The sequence below is a fragment of the Orycteropus afer genome, unplaced genomic scaffold (assembly GCF_000298275.1).
Source record: "Orycteropus afer afer isolate SDZICR_OR568_19922 unplaced genomic scaffold, OryAfe1.0 scaffold00147, whole genome shotgun sequence".
Classification (NCBI taxonomy): Eukaryota; Metazoa; Chordata; class Mammalia; order Tubulidentata; family Orycteropodidae; genus Orycteropus; species Orycteropus afer.
In genome coordinates, this window is record NW_006921734.1 from 7,327,599 (window position 1) to 7,345,520 (window position 17,922).

Sequence of the window (17,922 nt, forward strand, 5' to 3'; positions counted from 1 at the left end):
TGAACACTGTGTGCTTCCTGCCAATAAGTAGACACTACTTCCTTGTTGTCATTAATGAAAAATAGCACATACACTTTCAAAGTTCTGTAGGTACTGCACAGAAAGAAAACACTCAAATGAGTCACCTATTTCACATTCAGGGCTGAGAAGCTATATAAGTATCTCCAGCCTCTAGGAGAAAACAATAAACCACAATAAGTCTGAGAACAATCGCCCCTTGATGCAGTTATGTGGGTCGCAGTGCTGGGCGTCCTGTGTCTGCTGACCAACAGCCTGGCCCTGCCGCTGCCCCCGGAGGCAGGAGGCATGAATGAGCAGCAATGGAAACAGGCTCAGGTATGTCTCAGCTCACTCGCCTCAGTCGGCCTCCATGGTCTCACCATCACCATTAGCACGCATGCTTGTATTTATTTGTCCTTCTGTGTTAGTACCACAATGAATTTTCTTTTTGGTAATTTTTCTGCTTATGAAAGTAATGCATGCTTTAATCAAGTAGCAGTTACAAGAGAAGGCTTTAGACACTGCCAAAACTGGTTCCAGCTCCTCCGCTCACTGCTGTAGATGAACTTAGAACTGTTATTAAACTTCTCTGAGTATCAGTTTTCCAGTTTGGAAGCTGGAGGTAAGAGCAGTGCTGTGGTGCATTTAGCACAGTGCCACAAACAGTGTTCATACGCAATAAACTTCATTTGTTATTGTTATTATTAATTGTAACTTGAGATCCTCTTCATAAAGTGTATTGAGTATTACCCCTTAAGATGAAGGCAACCTATAACAGAAGGACTTGAAGTCAGAAGATGTAGGTAGAAGTTACAACTTTCTATTTCAAGTTGATGATGGGTAAGCTATAAATTCTGACTCTGTTTTCTTATGTATTCAATGGGAATAATAATACTATGTGTTTTATATCTTGCGGCATCAGTCTAATGAATACATGAGTCTATGATGCCAACTATATAAATGTTGTAACAATTAGAAATTATGAAGTACCTCCGTATACATTATGTTGCTCAATCTTTAGCACCATCCTGGGAAAAAAGAAGAAATCAATGTTAAACTGATTTACATGCTTGTTAGTGACAGAGATAGGAATCAAGGGACTAGTTGTTCTGGTTCAAAAACTCTTTCTGATATACTACTCGATAAGAAGCATAAGTGTAAATAATTATTGTTTAGTAAAATAATGGAATGTTTACCCTGAAATACTGTTTGTTGATTTAAGTTTTAAAGATGAGAAAAGTGAAGTTTTATTCCACATTGACTTTCAAAAACTCCCAGTGATATATTAAAACAAATGAAATTACTGATATCTGACTCCTATTTTTCATCTCTTCAAAACAAGAATTTCATATAGTTTGACTTACTGCATTCTCCAAAATGTGTTCATTTGCAAGAGCATTTAGCCCCTTCACTTAGCATGCAGACTACTAATAAATTAGACAGAGGTCAGAAGGCAGGAAAATTCATCCCAAGGACACAGAGAGACTTCTTCCAAAGGATGTCTTTGTAAAGTCTGGGGCTCTGGAAGATTAAAATGGGTTGTTTTTAAATAAGGGATTAATTCCTAATTGTCATGGATGAACAATAAGTATTTGTTGTATTGAATGAAACACAGTCATTGGTAACAGGAAGAGAGAGCACCATATTAATGTTAGTTACTAAAGCACATATTCCTGAGAGGATATGAAACAAGTACCTATTACCATCTACTCTGCAAATTAGTAAGCCAATGTCTAAATCATTTCAATAACAATACCATCATCCATTATATAATCTTTTACTTTTTTTTTAACAAAATAGATTTTGAAATCAGAACACTTAAGTTCAAATACTGACTCTTCAAATATTCATGGGGTGACTTCATGCAAGTTATTTTGCTTCTTTGAGCCTTGTTGATTCATATATAAAATAGAGATAACAACGTCATATGTACTTCACAGGGTGGGTATAAAGTTTAAATGAGATAAATACATAAATCTGCCTGACACACAGTAAGTGCTTAATAAATGTTATTGTGAGGTTGCTATTATTGTTATTTCACTCGCTTTTTCCTTTTTTCATATTTTGACTGCTGCACTTCCGTCCTCATATCCAGACACTAGAAGCCTTTGAGAAATTCCCAGGGACCCAATTGAGCACACAGCAGGCCTGAGAGACCTGCTTTATCCTGTAATTCTCCAAAAGTAGGTTTTACCAGGGATTTAATAGTGGAAAGAGCACAGAACTGAGATCCAGTTCTGCTACTAACATGTGAATCTGGACAAATCATTTAGTTGCTATGAGCTTCAGTGTCTTCACCTGGAGAATATGTACCTTCAACTAAATAATCTAGTATCCTTTCCCAGGGCTCAAATTTTAACATCTTCTAACCCTAGCTGGGACCAGATCTCAACAGAATCTTAGATGGGCTGGTTGGCTTTGGATCTCCCCCATAGGTCCTATGAAGCTCAGGGAAGGTCTCAGTTGTACCTCTTGTGGACACACCAAGGCACTCTTCCGGACTGGCCCTTACAAAGGAGTCTATGTTTTACAGAGTGTACAATGTGTTTCGGAAGCTCTGGTGGCATAGTGCCTAAGGCATTTGACTGCTAACCAGAAGGCTGGCGGTTCAAACCCACCAGCACTCCTCAGAAGGAAGACTGGGCAGTCTACTTCTATAGAGATGCTCTCCTTGAAACATCTAACATGACAAAATATCAATTGAGGGTCTCTTTTGTTCAGGAAATGGAATGACAGTGCTTTATTATCAATATTAAATATTCTCCCCACTGTTGTTATTGTTGTTATGAACCATCAAGTCAGATCCAACTCATAGTGACCCCTCCTTGGGTTTCTGAGGCAGTATCACTACAGAAGCAAATTGCCCAACCTTCCTTCCAAGGAGTGGCTGGTGGGTTTGAACTGCCAGCCTTCTTGTTAGTAGTCAAGTGCCTTTTAATTTGGTGGCAATGTAACTATTCTGTCATCAAACCACTTTTTGAATCCACAGAAATCTGAAGCAAAACATACATAGACTTCTAAGACAAAAGAAGAAAATAAACAAGGATTACAGATCAGGGAACTTCCGGTAAGATGGAGGAATAGGCAGATAAGCGACACAGACACTCTTCAACCAAGAAAAGAAAAAAACAATTGACAGAGATACAGAAGATAATCCTGGAGCCCTGAATTTTAAAAGGAACTATACAGAAGTGGATTAGACACCAACTAGTGGAAAAATCCGAACGAAAACAGCGAGTACAGAGACGGTCGGAGCTGCGGATGGTCAGAGCTGCGGACTGTCAGTTACTCTGACAGGACCAACAGCCTGAATATTTCCAAGTGGTGTTGGGACCTGAGAATTGACTTGAAGATCAGCCCTAGTCACCAAGGGCTGCAGAGATGACTGCACTGGTGGCCCATGAGTAGGAAGGGAAACAACAAGGAGGGAGACAACCTGAGCTGTAGACTTCCCACTGTCTGGAGGGTGCAGTCATTTTGATTGTTTACATGTGTCAGCCATTTTGGATATTTAAAGTGACCGATGGCACAGCCATTTTGAATGTTTACAAGCAATGGGCATTTTGGATATTTAAAGTGACCAAGGTGCAGCCATTTTGAATGTTTACAAGTGGTGGCCATTTTGGATATTTAAAGTGACCAAGGGTGCAGTCATTTTGAATCTTTACAAGTGGCAACCATTTTGGATTTTAAAGTGATAGCATTCTCATTCAGATTCCAGAGACCTAAGAATAGGCTCTGTTTGCCAATCGGCAGGGACATACAAGAGGCTGACAACAGGAAAGGAGATAGGTGGTGTGTGTAAAAGTGCTATCAACTAGTGCATTGAGGAGCACAGCACAGTGCTCTGCTTGTATAGATAACATACAAATAAAACAAAGAAAATGAAAATTGTGGGCAAGTCACTTCAACATACAATCACCAATTAAATATGAACACAAACACACACACAATGCCTTGGAGACAACAAAGCACCACAGTCCATACAACAAAGCAAGATAAACCAGGAGAAACAAAGGACCAGGACACAGACCCAAAACACATCCCTGAGGAAGACACAGCATTGGAACTCCCTAATAATGAATTCAAAAGAATTATATTTAGGCATCTTCAAAGGACTGAGAGCCAGATCAAGGAAAACACAGACAAAATGCTAGAAGAATTTCAGAAGAAAATACAGGAACAAAATGACAAAATAAGTGAAAAATTAGAAATGATTCAGAATCTACAGATAGAAATCCAGAAGGTTAATACTAAATTGTCAGAAATAGATAACACATTGAAGGGGCAAAGGAGTAGAATGGATGCAATGGAAGACAGAATTAATGAGATTGAAGACAAATACCTGAATACTTCTTTGGAAAGGGATCAATCAGAAAAAAGATCAAAACAAAATGAAGAAAGCCTAAGGTTCATGTGGGATACCATCAAAAGGAATAACTTACATGTCATTGGAATTCCAGAACAGGAAGAGAAAAATAAAACCACTGAGAAAATTGTCCAAGATTTGTTGGAGGAGAATTTCCTTGATATGATGAAAGATGAGAATATATCCATTCAGGAAGTCCAATGAACTCCAAACAGGATAGACGTGAAAAGAAAATCACCAAGACATATCATCAGCAAACTCACCAAAACCAAAGACAAAGAAAGAATCATGAGAGCAGCACAGGAAAAACAAAAAGTTACTTACAAGAGACAACCAGTAAGACTAAGCTCGGATTTCTCGACAGAAAGCATGCAGGAGAGAAGATGATGGGATGGTATATATAAAACCCTGAAAGAGAAAAATTTCCAACCAAGTATTACGTACCCAGTAAAATTGTCCCTCAAATATGATGGTGAAATTAGCACATTTCAAGATAAGCAGAAATTACAGGAATTTGTTCAAACCAGACCAACCTTACAAGAGATGCTAAAGGAAGTCCTTTGGATAGAGAAGCAACAACTGACCATTAACACACATGATGATACAACCCAGAAACCAACCCAGCTATGGAAGTATCCAAAGTAAATAAGCCTACAAGATCATAAACAGGGAACCAGAGACACCAACCAACAAATGAGGACAACTATAAACCAAAAAAGGATCATAGTGCCTAAGGCACTTGACTGGTAACCAGAAGGCTGGCGGTTCAAACCTACCAGCCAATCCTGAGAAGGAAGGTTGGGCAATCTACTTCCACAGTGATACCACCTCGGAAACCGAAGGAGGGGTCACTATGAGTTGGGTCCAGCTTGACAGCACATAACAACAAGAACAACAAACCAAAAAGAGGGAAAAAACTGTTGTTACAGAACTTCTAGATGGTATGGATGTCAAGACAACTACAAGATAGAATGCACTGTTCTAAACTTGGGAAGAAAACTATAAATCACAGAGTAACCTCAAACAAAAGTGATAAACCTTCACACCAAAATAAAAAAGAGGACCAGCACAAATATTTAGCAAATACTAAAATAGCAACAAAAGAAGTGATAACACGATTCATAAACAAAACAAGCTCAGCATAGAAAATTATATGGAACAAAAAAATTGACACCATGAAAAAGCACATTACAAAAAATGACAGCAACAAATTCATACTTGCTGTTAAGTACATATCTGGCAAGGGACTTATCTCCAAGAAAATGCCTCAACACCAAAGGAATTAACAATCTAATTGAAAAATGGGCAGAAGACATGAATAGACACTTCACCAAGGAGGATATTCAGGTGGCCAGCTAATACATGAAGAGATGCTCAAGATCATTGGCCATCACAGAGATGCAAATCAAAACAACGAGATACCACCTCACCCCAGCATTGATGGCAAGGTTCAACAAGACAGAAAATAACACATGCTGGCAGGGACGTGGAGAGATTGGGACTCTCATATACTGCTAGTGGGACTGTGAAGTGATACAACCACTATGAAAAGCAATATAGTGATTCCTTAGAAAGCTGGAAATGGAGATACCATTTGACCCAGCAATCCCATTACTAGTTATATATCCTAGAGAGGTGAGAGCCAGCATAGGAACAAATATATGTACATACATGTTCACTGCAGCACTATTTACAATAGCAAAAAGATGGAAACAACCTATGTGCCCATCAGCAGAAGAGTGATGACCAAACTATGGTACACACACATAATGAAATGCTATGCAGCACTAAAGAATAATGTAGAGTCTGCAAAACACTGCATAATATGGATGAACTTGGTGGACATTACGCTGAGTGAAATAAGTCAATCACAGAAGGACAAATAAAATATAGTATTAGTTTGTTGTTGTCAAGGAAAGGTTTATATATGGAGGGAAACTTTGTTGTTTGCTAGGGGTGGGAGAGGAGGGGAGGGAACACTGCAAAAAAAAAGCATTGACCCATGTCACTTTAGTTTTGTGTATTTTTTACTATACATAAATTATATTTCAATAAAATGCATTAAAAAAAAGAATTATAGATCAGTTACTCTCTTTTCAACAGGACTATCTCCAGAGATTTTATTCACGTGATTCCAATGCAAGGGATGACAACAGTTTACGAGACAAACTCAAGGAGATGCAAAAGTTCTTTAGCCTGCCTATAACTGGAATATTAAGCTCACGTGTCATGGAAATAATGCAGAAGTCCAGATGTGGTGTGCCAGATGTTTTAGAATACTCACTATTCCCAGGTCACCCAAAATGGACTTCCAAAGTAGTCACCTACAGGTTAGTTTCGCATTGGCTCATTTTGGCAAAAATAATAAAGTCCCTTTCCTAAGACATCAAATATTCTTTTCTCGTTTGCTGCCAGGGTAGACTCATACACTCGAGACTTATCACGCTCCACAGTGGATCGATTAGTGACAAAGGCTTTAAAAATTTGGGGCAATGAGATCCCCCTAAAATTCAGAAGATTTAATTGGGGAAAAGCTGATATCAAGATTGGCTTTGCCAGAGGAGGTAAGATGCTTTAAGCTAATTATATGTGCTATTTTATTTGTTGTTTGTATCATTGTCCTTCTCATTCTAGGATTTAAAAATTTTAATGATATACTTTTTAGCAATATGATTACTTTTTTTATTCTGTTAATTTAGAGCCACTTTTAATAGCAAGGGTTGGCAAAATACAGCCCATATTCCAAATCCAGCTCATTGTCTGTTTTTATAAATGAAGTTTTATTGGAACATAGACATACTCCTTTATTTACTTATTCTCTGTGACTGCTTTTGGGCTAAAAATGACAGAATTGAGTAATTATGACAGAGACTATCTGGCCCATAAAGTCTAACTTTCTTATTTTCTAGCCCTTTACAGGAAAAAAAAATTCGTCATCCCTTTTTATAGTATGATTTATTATGTTTTTAGGTTATTGTTATTAGTTGGATGATACCATGTGACACAGCAGAACTACCAGATTGCCAGGTGGATCTCCAGCAGAGACACTAGGTGCATTCCAAATGCCAGCCTTTCCATTTGCAGCCAAGCACTTAACCATTGTCCCACCACATGTAATATATGTTGTTAGCTGCCATGAGGTCACCTCTAACTCATGCCAATCTCACCCACAATAGAGCAAAATGATGCCTAATCCAGTGCCATCCTCCTGATTGGTGGCAGATCAGACATTATGACCCATAAGACTTCCATTAGCTGATTTTCAGGGTTTTTTGTTTTTGTATTCAACTCTGTTTTCAAAAATATTTTTACCCCAGAGACTGTAGCCCTAAGTGTCCAAACCCAATGGCTCATTCCCTCAAGGTGTCTAGTTATGACTAAGATGTTTTGAGAACTTTGCCCCTGTGTGCTCTACTATATCCTTGGATATATTTCAAACACATACAAATACTATGTAGACATACCCTGTGACAAACCTGTGTATGTATACTTGTGTGTGTACTCCCATTCACCTTCCCTCATCTGTTCATCTTGCATATCTACCTATGCATCTACTTGTAGATATTGTTTATAATTACTATTATTGCAGGATTGTGTATGGAATAGTATTTACCTTGTTGTCTTTTACTCTTGTGCTCCTCCCACTGATTTCCTTTGCCATTGGTCATGCTGTGGTGCCCTCCCCCTTGTTGTATATTGTCTTCCCCTTCACCCTTTAATTTTATACTGTCTAATCTCTAGTTAGATACTTACCCTTACTTCTCCTCCCACCTCTGGTAAGGATTCTGAATAATGCTGCCATGAACATAGGTATGCATATATCTGTTTGTGTCATGGCTCTTATTTCTCTAGGATATATACCTACTAGCAGGATTGCTGAATCATATGGTATTTCTATTTCCAACTTTTTAAAGAAGCACCATACCATTTCCCACAGTGGTTGTACCATTTTACATCCCCACCAACAGTGTAACAGAGTTCCAATCTCTCCATACCCTCTCCAGCATTTCTTGTTTTCTTTTTTTTTTAACTTTGCTGTTATTACTGGGATGAATTGATATTTCATTGCTGTTTTGATTTGCATCTGTCTAATAGCTAATGATCTTGAGCATTTCTTCATGTTTTGCTGCACACCAGTAAATCTTCTTTGGTGAAGTGTTTGTTCTTGTCCTCTGCCCATTTTTTAATTGGATTGTTTGTATTTTTATTGTTGAGGTGAAGTTTTCTGTAAGTGTTAGAGGTTAGTCCCTTGTCAGATATGTTGTTGCCAAAAATTGGCTGATTTTTGGAAGTAGATCACCAGGTCTCTCTTCCTAGACCATCTTAGTCTGGAAGCGCCACTGTAACTTCATCAACATCATAGCAACGTGCAAGCCTCTACTGACAGATGGGTGGTGACTCTGCATGAGGTACATTAGTCAGGAATCAAGCCCAAATCTCTCAGGAGGAAAGTGAAATTGATACATATAATTCTATGTATCTATATCTATATATTGATATGGGAGCTCTGGTAGCATAGTGCCTAAGGCACTTGACTGCTAACCAGAAGGCTGGCAGTTCAAACCCACTAGCCACTCCTCAGAAGGAAGATGGGGCAATCTACTTCCATAGTGATACTGCCTCGGAAACCCAAGGAGGGGTCGCTATGAGTCGGGTCTGACTAAATGGAACATAACAAGAACAACACAACATATATTAATATAACATAGAACATATGTTATATATTTGTGTGAATTTATACACATATACCACTACTTTACTGTCAGTTTTAATCTAAAGAAACTAAGGTGAAAGGAATAAATGATGAGGTAAAAGAACTGAACAGACTATTTCAAAGGGAAGCTCAAGAAGATAAAGCAAAGTATTATAATGGAATGTGCAAGGACCTGAAGCCAGAAAACCAAAAGGGAAAATATACTCAGCATTTCTCAAGTTGAAAGAACTGAAGAAAAAAATTGAGTCTTGAGCTGCCATACTGAAGGATTCTATGGGAAAAATATTGAACAATGCAGGAAGCATCAAAAGAAGATGGAAAGAAGACACAGAGTCACTGTGCCAAAAAGAATTGGTCAATGGTCAACATGCAAGCCTCTACTTTCAGGAGGTAGCATCAAGAACCAATGGTACTGAAGGAAGAAGTCCAAGCTGCACTGTAGGCATTGGTGGAAACAAGGTTCCAGGAATTAACAGAATACCAATTGAGATGTTTCAGCAGATAGATACAATGCTGGAAGCACTTACTCTCCTATTCCAAGAAATCTGGAAGACAGCTACATGGCCATTCCACTGGAAGAGATCCATTTTTTTGCCCATTCCAAAGAAAGGTGGTCCAATAGAATTTGGAAATTATTGAACAAGATCATTAAAATTACACACAAGTAAAATTTTGCTGAAGATAATTCAAAAATGTTTGCAGAAGTACAATGACAAGGAACTGCCAGAAATTCAAGCTGGATTCAGAAGAGGATATATAAAAAGGGATGCCATTGCTGATGTTGGATGGATCTTGTCTGAAAGCACAGAATATCAGAAAGATGTTTATCTGTGTTTTGTTGACTATGCAAACACATTTAACTGTACAGTCATAACAAATTATGGATAACATTGCAAAAAATGGGAATTCCAGAACATTTAGTTGTGCTCATATGAAACCTGTACGTAGACTGAGAGGTAGTCAGTCATTCGAATAGAACAAAGAACTCTGTGGTTTAAAATCAGGAATGGTGTGTGTCAGGGTTGTAATCTTTCACCATACTTATTCAATCTTTATGCTAAGAAAATAATCTGAGAAGCTGCACTATATGATAAAGCAAATGACATCGGGATTGGAGGAAGACTCATTAACAACTTGTAATATGCAGATGACACCACCTTGCTTGCTAGAAGTGAAGAGGACTTGAAACACTTACTGATGAAGATCAAAGACTATCCCTTTCAGGATGGATTACATGTCAACATAAAGAAAACAAAAACCCTCACAACTAGACCAATAAGCAACATCATGATAAACGGAGAAAAGATTGAAGTTGTCAAGGATTTCATTTTACTTGGATCCACAGTCAATGCCTATGGAAGCAGCAGCCAAGAAGTCAAACAGGCATTGAGCAAATCTGTTGCAAAAGATCTCTTCGAAGTATTAAAAAGCAGAGGTGTCCATTTGAGGATGAAGGGGCATCTGACTCAAACTACGGTACTTACAATCACCTCAAATGCGTAGGAGAGGTGAACAATGAATAAGGGAGTTTGAAGAATTGATGTCTTTGAATTATGGTGCTGGTAAAGAATACTGAGTATACCATGGAAGAATGGGCAAACCTGTCTTGGAAGAAGTACAACCAGAATGCTTCTTAGAAGTAATGACAGCAAGATTTTGTCTCACGTACTTTGTATGTTACCAGGAGGGACCAGTCTCTGGAGAAGGACATCATGCTTTGTAAAGTAGAGGGTCTGTGAAAAAGAGGAAGATTTTTCACAAATTGACACCGTGGCTGCAACAATGGGCTCAAATATAACAACTATAAGGGCGGCACAGGATCAGGCAGTGTTTTGTTCTGTTGTACACAGAGTCACTATGAGTCGGAGCCACGTCAATGGCCCCTAACAATAACAACCACCTACACATATAAATTTACAATCTATCTAGGAGCTCTGGTGGTACAATGGTTAAGTGCTTGGCTGCTAATCAAAAAGCTGGCTTTTCAATCCACCCAGCAGTTCTGCAGCTGAAAGACCTGGCAATCTGCTCCTGTAAAGATCACAGCCTACAAAATCTTATGGGGTGATTCTGTTGTGTCACATGAAGTCACCATGAGTTGAAAATTAATTTGACGTCACCTAACAACAACAACAACAGCTAGCATTAACATGAAACCAAGAGAAGGATTTACAGCTTCCAAAAGGCTTCAAGTGGCCTCCAAGAGGTAGGAAAGTCTATGATGTTGCTAAGTCGTTTCAAGAAGCAACCAAACCCACTGCCAGAAAGTTGATTCAGATTCATAGCAACCCTACAAGACACAGTAGAAATGCCTCCACAAGGTTCCCAAGACTATAATCTTTAATGAAGTAGACTGCTACATCTTTCCCCCCCTGAGCTGGTGGATTTGAACCGCCAACCTTTTAGTTAGTAGTGGAATGCTTTGACCACTGCTCAACCAGGGGCTCTTTCAAATAGCAAAAAAAGTAGAAAATGGAGAGCTTTCATATTAAGGAACTTAAAGAGATATATATAGGAACTCCTATTAATTGCTAGTGTTTCACGATGCAAATCTAAGAGAAAAAATGTTGCTTAATTTGGGCTGTTCTAATATTATACTACCTGTATACTATGAATTTAGCTAAAATTTGAATTTCAACCCTAACACAACACCAAAGAAAGTGTCACCAAAGGTACTAATCTTGATACCACACACTTCTCAAGAACTGGATAAACTGGATAAGACCTGATACCAATTGATGATAAACAACTCTAGATCACCAACAGAAACAAAAAAAAAAAAAACCACACTGCTGTCAAGTAGGATCCGACTCATAATGACCCCTCCTTGGGTTTCCGAGGTGGTATCACTACGGAAGTAGATTGCCCAACCTTCCTCCCGAGGAGTGGCTGGTGGGTTTGAACCGCCAGCCTTCTGGTTAGCAGTCAAATGCCTTAGGCACTATGCCACCAATAGAAGGACTATTAAAAAGGCATTTTAAGAGACCTTGAACATTGTTCTCCAAAGAACTCTTTACTATACCCACAAATAATAAAATAGGTTTTTAAGAAAAATTATACTAAATGGTACACAAATTATTTGCTGAATGTAATACTCATACTCATTCTCCCTCCTTCTACCACCTAGCCAACCAAAGTGATCAAATTTAACAAATATTGAAAGCCACTTTATGCTGGATGTGAATGTTTTTAAAGTCTCATATCCAGTATATTTCAATGTATGGTGATTACCAGTGACTAGTAATGGTTCTAGGAAAGAAAAAAACATGACACATATGCTCAGGATGAACACCCAAGCCACTCTGTATATGCAACTGGATGCTTGTAACTACAATGCAGGCAAATTGGACTGGATTTCTTTCTAGCCTCAAAAATCATATAAACAGAAAGGATAAAATGATTGGAGATAAATTCAGTTACTAATGGCAATCACTCTACTTTCTCCTTTATTATTATTCTATCTTTTATTTTTTTATTGTAATTGAGTGAAATGAATAGAACAAATAAGTTTTCTACTCAATAATTCACACACATTTTGTTTCATGTCTTTAACTGCAAACCCCTCAATGTAATATCGTTAATCCCAGTTCCTCCCTGAACCACCCTGTTTTCTTTCAGCTCATGGGGACATTTACCCATTTGATGGGCCTGGAAATACACTGGCTCATGCCTTTGCACCAGGGAAAGACATAGGAGGAGATGCTCACTTTGATGAGGATGAACGCTGGACTGATGGCAGCAAAATCGGTATAGCATCTTGTATCCCATCAACCATTTCAATACATTTTTTAATCTCAACTTTCTTATACTAACTTTAATTTTATCCTTATAATATTTAATTAACTTATAATATTAACTATAATATAATTTTTAATTTATAACATTTATTGAGTCCTTACTAAGTGCTAACCTCTGTACTACATGTTTTAAATCCATTACCACATTTAACATATTCATAATGCACATATACAGAGGATGAAAGCACAGGCTATGACATCAAGCACTATTGGATTCAATTTTTATACCTCTGCCAATCACTTACTGTGTCTCCTTGGGCAACTTGTTAAACATCTTTGAGCCTCAATTTCCTCATCTATATAAATAGCCCAAAACAGGGTTGTTTCTGGAATTAAATGAGATAATGCTTATACTGTGCTTAGTATACTTTTTTCTTTCCATTTTCTATAAATGAGTATTTTAAACAGAGGAGAAAGAGGATCTGAGACCGTGATATTTAAGAATTTGATGGTGATGGTTGCACAACATTGTGAATATGCCTAATGCTATAATGCCACTGAACTGTACACTTTAAAATGGCTTAAATGGCAAACTTTATGATATGAAACTTTATGATTTATCTATATATACTTTTTTTAAAAAAAATTACATACAGTTCTGGACTTACTATTGTTCATGTCAAAAAGAACTAAACCATGACCCAGCCCATTACGTTCACCACTTTACAATGTCAGAGATTACTGACAGATCAGAGAACCAATGGAGAGGAGCTCTGGCATAAGTAATCCTACCTGAGACAATTCTAACAAAACAGCTACTAACTGACCCTGAAAGGGAAGGTAGTACTTGTATTTGGCAGTGGAGATTCACCAAAATTCAAAGTGATGCTTAGCTATGAAAATCTAACCTATATAAAATTGAAAATCTAACCTACATAAAACTTCTTTCTTATCTTTCACATCTTTTTCAGCTTTTTTCTTCCTGCCCAAGGTAGGTTAAAAGTAGCTTCCTTCAATCTAATACAGTTGAAGCACTGACCACTGCTTCAATTCAAATACTCATACCTTCTCCTTATTTGCAAAGCCTTTCTTTGCATCCGCAGGAAAGAAAAGGATATCTCAAACCAAACTCACAGCTGTGGAGTCAGTTCTGACTAATAGCGACCTCTTCTTGGGTTTCCGAGGTGGTATCACTATGGAAGTAGATTGCCCAGTCTTCCTTCTGAGGAGTGGCTGGTGGGTTTGAATCACCAGCCTTCTGGTTAGTAGTCAAATGCCTTAGGCACTATGTCACCAGAGCTCCTGAAAAAGGATATATGTAATTCAATTTAATGAATCATAAAACAAAACCCAGCTTTACCTGGAGATCCTGCCACTCATTTTAATGCCTTGCTACATGTTCCAATATGTCCAGAGAGTCTCCCCCTTTTCAGAGCCAACTTTCTCTTTCCTGATAACCAAAGCCACTGTCATTTATTAAACAGCCATTATTTTCCAGATAGGAGCTCTGGTGGCTTAGTGCCTGTGGTGGTTAAGTTTGTGTGTCAACTTGGCTGGGCCTAGTTGACAGGCTGGGCAGCTGAATGGTTATTCCCCATGGTGATCTTGGTAATTAACTCCATGGTGGACTCTGTTGGAGCAGCTGAGTAGCTCCTTTGTGTATGTGGTCTGCTTCCCGTATATAAGAAACAACTTTGGGAACAGTCTCTAGTTTATGACATGCTTGAACCCTGCTTATAGCTGGGTTGTTGTTCAGCAGCCTGCCATGTTCTGCCAACCTTGGGACCTTTAATGGACTTGAATTAATGGCCTGCCATGTGGTTTGGTAACATTGGGACTGTGCCTTTTTCCTTGTCGACCTTGGGCTTGTCAGCCTCAGCAGCCAGCAGCTGAGTGAAGAAGAGCCTCCAGCTTCAGTGGGCCCAGAGCAGGAGGCAAAGCTGAAAGCCAAGGTTGAGGGGCTTTCACCCAGCCCCTAGAGCCTGGCACTTTGAATTCAGACTTAAAGCCTCCAAATTATAAGAATAAGCTCCGGCTTGTTCAAGCCATCCCATTTGTGGTATTTATGTTAGAGTGGCACTAAGTAACCAAAACAGTGCCTAAGGTATTTGACTGCTGACCAGAAGTCTGGCCATTCAAACCCACCAGCCACTCCTCTGAAGGAAGTTGGGCAATCTACTTCCGTAGTGACACCACCTTGGAAACCCAAGGAGGGGTTGCTATGAGTAGGATCCCACTTGATGGCAGTGCATTGAGCTTTATTGTATTTTCCAGATATTAGCCAACTGCAATCATTGTGACAAATCTGCAAGGTGGGAATTATGATCTCTGTTTAACAGATGAGAGACTGAGACTCAACAACAGCAATTAATTTGTCCAGAGTTGCAACTGGGCAAGGCTTAGAAGGAGATGCCGAGTTTCAAATCTAGGTCTTAGAGCCTCTGAAGTTTTTGCTTTCTACAACAGAACACTGCTGCCTGATTAATTATGTAAGAAGTGAATAGGCAGAAAAACAGCACTTTTTTTTTTTTTTAAAGCAAAAGTTGTGATGGAATTAAAGCACTACTATTCTGGTTCTCCCTCTACCTCCCAACCCCTTTGGAAGCCTAGAAACAAATAAATTAAGGAGGACTGAGAGTTGAGTATTTCTATATTTACTGCATGCTGTTGCTTCTGTTGTAGGAATTAACTTCCTGTACACTGCAACTCATGAATTTGGCCATTCTTTGGGGCTAGGCCATTCAACTAACCCTAATGCTGTGATGTTTCCAACATATGGAGTTGGAGATCCCAAGACTTTCAAACTTTCACAGGATGATATCAGAGGCATTCAGAGAATATATGGTAATGTTTATAACTTCAAATAAGGGGCTTTTACATTGTTTCCTTATGGCAGGCTTAGAAGAAAAAGGCTGGGAAGTAGCTACTTACCTGGAAGAACACACTGGAACTTAAATCCAAAAGCCTTTTGAGGGGTAATCGGGGCATGAAATCAAATGTACACAAACTGTTGAATGCAAACCAAATTTTTCTCAGTAAATTTGCACCCAGAGCACATTTTTTTTTTAAAAAAAAAAGCCTATTGAAGGAAGAAATTTGAGACTTTAAACCAAAAACCAAACCCACTGCCATTGATTCTGACTCATCATTTCACCAAATGATATTATATTACTGAAAACTTAAAATTAGCCTCCTCATATTTTAAAATAGCCTGGTTAAATTTTGAATACCTAAAGTCTCAACTATGAGTTAAAATATCACTCATGCTCACTCACTGCTGCCAAGTCAGATCCAACTCATAGTGACCCCTCCTTGGGTTTCTGAGGCGGTGTCACTGTGGAAGTAGATTGCCCAACTTTCCTTCTGAGGAGTGGCTGGTGGGTTTGAACCTCCAGCCTTCTGGTTAGCAGTCAAATGCCTTAGGCACTATGCCATATAAGGATGCAAATTTTAAGTTTTCAGTAACACAATATCATTTGGTGGAAAGATGAAAACAGAAATATCATGGTTTCTTTCAAGCTGCCCACCCATTTTAATGCCATGCTTTTTTCATATACTTCAGGAGTCTCTCTCCGAAGGAGTGGGCTAATGGAACATAACACTATCCTTCTTAGCTGCCTCTCCCAAGGATTTGGCTCTTGGTGACTGAAAGTGATCTAATTTTTCCTGCTTGGATAAATATATGTAGTTGTTGTTGTGTTGTTGTGTTGTTATGAGCCGTCGAGTCGGACCCGACTCATAGCGACCTCTCCTTCGGTTTCCGAGGCAGTATCACTACGGATGTAGATTGCCCAACCTTCCTTCTGAAGAGTGGCTGGTGGGTTTGAACCCCCAGCCTTCTGGTTAGCAGTCAAGTGCTTTAGGCACTACACTACTAGATCTCCCCAAATATATATATAAATATATGTAGGGGGAGGGTAAATTATAGACAGTGACTACTTACATTTGTTTGTCATGAAACCTACAAATAGCCCTAGTATCCCATGTGCCAGTCTGCACTTTTTTGTTTTCATCAAATTCCATATCCAACACAAATTTTAAAATTAAAAAAAAAAAAAAAAGCTGATTTGCCTGATCAACTCAGTCAGAAGACAGAGGTAAAAAATTGTACCAAAGAGCAAGGACAAAAGAGTTATGTCTCTGTACAAAAATGACAAAAGTAAGGTTCAAAGAGACTAAGTGAGGTTATATGGCTACCAAGTGCTGGAACAATGACTCCAAGCTAGAGCTGTGTGAATTCATATTCCTCCTACTACACCTGCATGCCTATCACTACTTAGTAAGTTTTTTTAAAGTAATCTTAGAAAGAGAATACAGAACAACTTCTTGAAGTGTGCAGACATGATTTAATTAGGCTTTTGTCAGGATGATAAGAATATACTGTAAAAAGATTACATAAGAATCTTTGAATGATCAGAAAAGCAAGGAAAATGCTTCCACATAATAATGTCTTTAAGGGGAAATTATTCCTATAGGATAATGGATCTAAACCATCAGTTGGAGTTAGAATTTATTATAAATCAGCATTTCTTATGTTATGTTTCCCAGAACACTAGTCCAACAGATGATGCCCAAAAAAGGATGCTATGGAGAAATGAATTCAATAAACAGTATCTACTGTGTTTCAGATGCATAGGACATTAAACACTACTGAAAAACATTGTCTAATTCAGTGTTTCCCAAATTAGAATCCATTTTATGGAATATTTGTTGAGACCCCACAGAATTGCATTTCACAAAACACAGTTTGGAAAAGACTATGTAACTGTACCCTAAAGATCTGATTCAACAAGGTGTTATAGTCAGAAAGCTCATAAAACACTGAATATTGGTAGGGTTATCACAAACAAAACAGAAAACACAACACTTCCCTTATAAAAAAACTGGAATTCATGGAGTACACTATAGCATTCTATAACTATTTTAGAACCTCAAGAAAAATAAGAAAGGAATAAAGAAGATTCTGAGGCAGACTGATTCAATTTAACAGAAGATGACAGATTGGTACATTAAATCTTTAATTACTAGAACAAGAGGTGCACATATTCAAAGTGGAAAGAGGCATCTGCTGGACAAAAGAAAGTAGGATTTAATTATATTTC

The 17,922-nt window shown here is 38.3% G+C and overlaps 1 protein-coding gene across 1 annotated transcript; it reads left to right on the forward strand.

Annotated features, from left to right (window-relative positions):
• The first annotated feature begins 228 nt into the window (after positions 1-228).
• Positions 229-15,687, forward strand: MMP7 (matrix metallopeptidase 7). The gene is made up of 5 exons (XM_007946037.1): positions 229-336; positions 6,473-6,699; positions 6,785-6,933; positions 12,702-12,830; positions 15,503-15,687. The coding sequence occupies exons 1-5, from the start codon at positions 229-231 to the stop codon at positions 15,685-15,687; spliced, it is 798 nt and encodes a 265-aa protein (XP_007944228.1).
• Positions 15,688-17,922: the final 2,235 nt, after the last annotated feature.

What these genes read in the sequence shown, in the direction of transcription:
- MMP7 (XM_007946037.1), top strand. Translation starts at nt 229, where the DNA reads ATGTGGGTCGCAGTGCTGGGCGTCCTGTGTCTGCTGACCAACAGCCTG. An exon ending in TCCAAAGTAGTCACCTACAG is followed by an intron (nt 6,700 to 6,784) that starts GTTAGTTTCGCA and finishes GTTTGCTGCCAG; the next exon opens with GGTAGACTCATACACTCGAG. An exon ending in GACTGATGGCAGCAAAATCG is followed by an intron (nt 12,831 to 15,502) that starts GTATAGCATCTT and finishes CTTCTGTTGTAG; the next exon opens with GAATTAACTTCCTGTACACT.